The sequence below is a fragment of the Ictalurus furcatus genome, chromosome 16, assembly GCF_023375685.1.
Source record: "Ictalurus furcatus strain D&B chromosome 16, Billie_1.0, whole genome shotgun sequence".
In the NCBI taxonomy this organism is placed as follows: Eukaryota; Metazoa; Chordata; class Actinopteri; order Siluriformes; family Ictaluridae; genus Ictalurus; species Ictalurus furcatus.
Genome location: NC_071270.1, coordinates 26,442,552 through 26,445,509, shown reverse-complemented (window position 1 = coordinate 26,445,509; position 2,958 = coordinate 26,442,552). Strand labels below are relative to the sequence as shown.

The window sequence follows — 2,958 nt, the reverse complement described above, 5'->3', positions numbered from 1 at the left end:
AGGAGAGAGAGGTCGAGCAGATCCAGAACAGATCCAACGCTGGACAGAGGGACGGACCTGCACAGAGAGGAGACGGCGGTACTGAAGAAGGTTAGAAGAAATCGAGTGAAAAGGAAAAGCTTGGGTAACAACATCAACTGCTGAGCATATTGGAGATAAAATATCTTTCTAGAAGACCTGACGAAGGTCGTGAGACGTCTTGAGACGTCTGAAACCCATCCCGGACCATCTTAAAAGACATTTTAAGATTAAAATTCTGAACCACCTTTAAAAAGACGGAGTGATGCGTCTGTTAAACAAGGACCTGCGTCTGCAGGATGTCACGCTGATCTACGCGATCCTGCTCGTTGCCCTGGTGGTCCTCCTGGTTGCACCGTACCACGCTTCATCCCCATCTTTGTCTCCGTCTTCATCTTCGTCTCCAGACGACCCCTCGAGACCTTCCTTACCCTACCACGTCCCACTGGATCCCGCCGGGCAGCTGGAGCTCTACTGGAACATCAGTTACGCCAAGCAGGAGGTGTACATGGAGCTCCGAGCCAAGGAGCTGCGCCATGGTCTCCTGCTGGGCATGTCGGACCGCGGGGAACCCACCGACGCCGACCTAGTGCTTCTGTGGAACGATGGGCACAAGTCCTACTTTGGGGTGAGAGCAAGTGTGTAGGTGGAGGACATCAGGAGATGGTTAGGTTTTTATAATTTTATATAATGCGTTTGTTAGAAGCTCAAATCATAATCATTTCATTTTTAGAGGTTCATTTAGTGGTTCTTTGAGAAACCGGTTCTATGTAGAATCCTACAGAAAAGGTTCCTAGAACCATTTTGAAGAAGGAACAGTTTTTCCCCTGACCATCCAAAATGAATGTCTTAAAAATATGTTGTGAAAGAATTTCTTTTATATATATATATATATACATTATATATTTCTAAAAAAACAGCCTTAAATGAATGGTTTATGAGTGTGGGTTAAACACCGACGTCCTAAATTTATCACATAATATATTCTTAAAAATAACAAAAACCTGTAAAATGTGTAAAACAATATACTGATGCACAGCAAGCACATTTATACAATTAACATCATGTACTAGTTTTATTTCGTAGACTTTCTTTAACCCATTTTTCACCCTTTTCTGATTTAAATTATAATCACTATCCACATACATTACTAACAAGATTATTATTATTATTATTACTATATAATATTGTATTAAATAACCAGCGCACCAATTTGTCTGCAAAAACAAAAATTGCATTAGAAAATAACCCTCCGTATTAGTAAAGGAAAAAGTAGCCCAATTTTGATGGAAATGTGCCAACATGGCAACCGTGATATCAGAAACACTGTGTCCTCCTCATCCTGAAGCATCCGGGTATATTAATATCAAGGTCACGCCTTTTAATCCAAATAAAAGGCCTAGCACTAAAAAGGTCCAGCATGATGTTTAAAGAGTTCTTCATGAAGATGATGAAGAAGAAGATGAAGAAGATGATGATGTGTGTGTGGGCTGGACAGCATGACTAGGCGGAATGAGTGGAGGCTGAAATTAAATTGGGCCACTCGGATGCACACGTACACACACACACACACACACACACACACACACACACACACACACACACACACAGCCTGAGGAGGAGGCCAGGCTGTCTCGAAAATGCCATTATGTACTTGCAGATTAAAGCAGATTGTGGCTCATGTACTGGGAAACATGTTCATGTGTAACTCAAACATCGACACGAGATACAGTATCATCTGCGCATCTGTTCCTTTCCCTCGATTAAAGTTCCCCTGAAATCCAAACTGCTGTTTAAGAGCTTTTCATACCTGTCTCTGAACGTTCCCGACCCTGAAACGATAACATATCCAGGTAAGAAATGACCAAAAATCGTTTGGATGATTTTTAATTTTACAGTTCAAGTAAAAAATGCGAATGACTCATGCTGAACTAGTGTCGTATTCGTCCGATAAATTCTCTTCAAAAGGTTTACGCCCCGCCCCTGGGGGCGTGTCTTTCTCTACCCTAGCAGCTCGTCCTGCACTCTTCCCTTTTCCAGCTGAGAGTACGTGTTCGTATGGAAGAGGGCGGAGTTTGTGCAAATTAGCGGTCATGTGACTTTTCAGAGGAGGGTTTTACCGACTCGGGGCTGTTCGGTACCGGATTGCCGGTTCCTCAGACTGTTGGAGAACGTGATTCCGTCGTTATTCGCCATTTTATATTCCACTCACACACGTCAAGACGTCCCTGCGGCTCTCTGTCACCATCGGCGGCGCTGACGCGTGACCTCGACACGATCATCTCTTATATCATGTTTCGATTGGGTAGGGGCGTGGCTTGATCAATCAAGCACTTCACACGACACGACAGCACTCTGCCTTCACTTCCTGTTTCAAAAGGAAACGCATCATTAGAGGGGAATCAAATCGTGGCTCTCGAGGCTTGTTACCTTCTTGTATGTGATCATATCAGTCATATTAAATCCATACGCTGAGAATCTCAAGTTTTATGCAAATCATATGCTTATATATATATATATATATATATATATATATATATATATATATATATATATATATATATATATATATATATATATATATATATATGTATGTTAATTTGGATGTGTGTGTGTCCATATCTATACGTTTACATTAATATTCGTGTGTGTGTGTGTGTGTGTGTGTGTGTACACAGGATGCGTGGAGTGATGATGAAGGCCGGGTAACGTTGGACAGTCAGCAGGATTACGAGCTGCTGGATGCACGGAACACTCCGGAAGGCTTTTCTTTGCTCTTCAAGAGACCCTTCAGTACCTGCGATCCCCATGACTACGTTATAGAGGCACTGTAGTATTCATACACACACACACACACACACACACACAATCACACACACACTCGGTGTGGAATACGTTCAACAATATTTACACTACGCGGCCCACAAAAGCAGCATGTAA

General features: G+C 42.4%; 1 protein-coding gene across 1 annotated transcript in view; it reads left to right on the top strand.

Annotated features, from left to right (window-relative positions):
* Positions 1-283: 283 nt before the first annotated feature.
* LOC128620171 (dopamine beta-hydroxylase-like) overlaps positions 284-2,958 on the top strand; it is an 11,679-nt gene continuing 9,004 nt past the window's right edge. Inside the window, 2 exon segments of the mRNA XM_053644897.1 lie at positions 284-646; positions 2,697-2,843. Of these exon segments, the coding sequence (XP_053500872.1) occupies positions 284-646; positions 2,697-2,843 (510 nt within the window).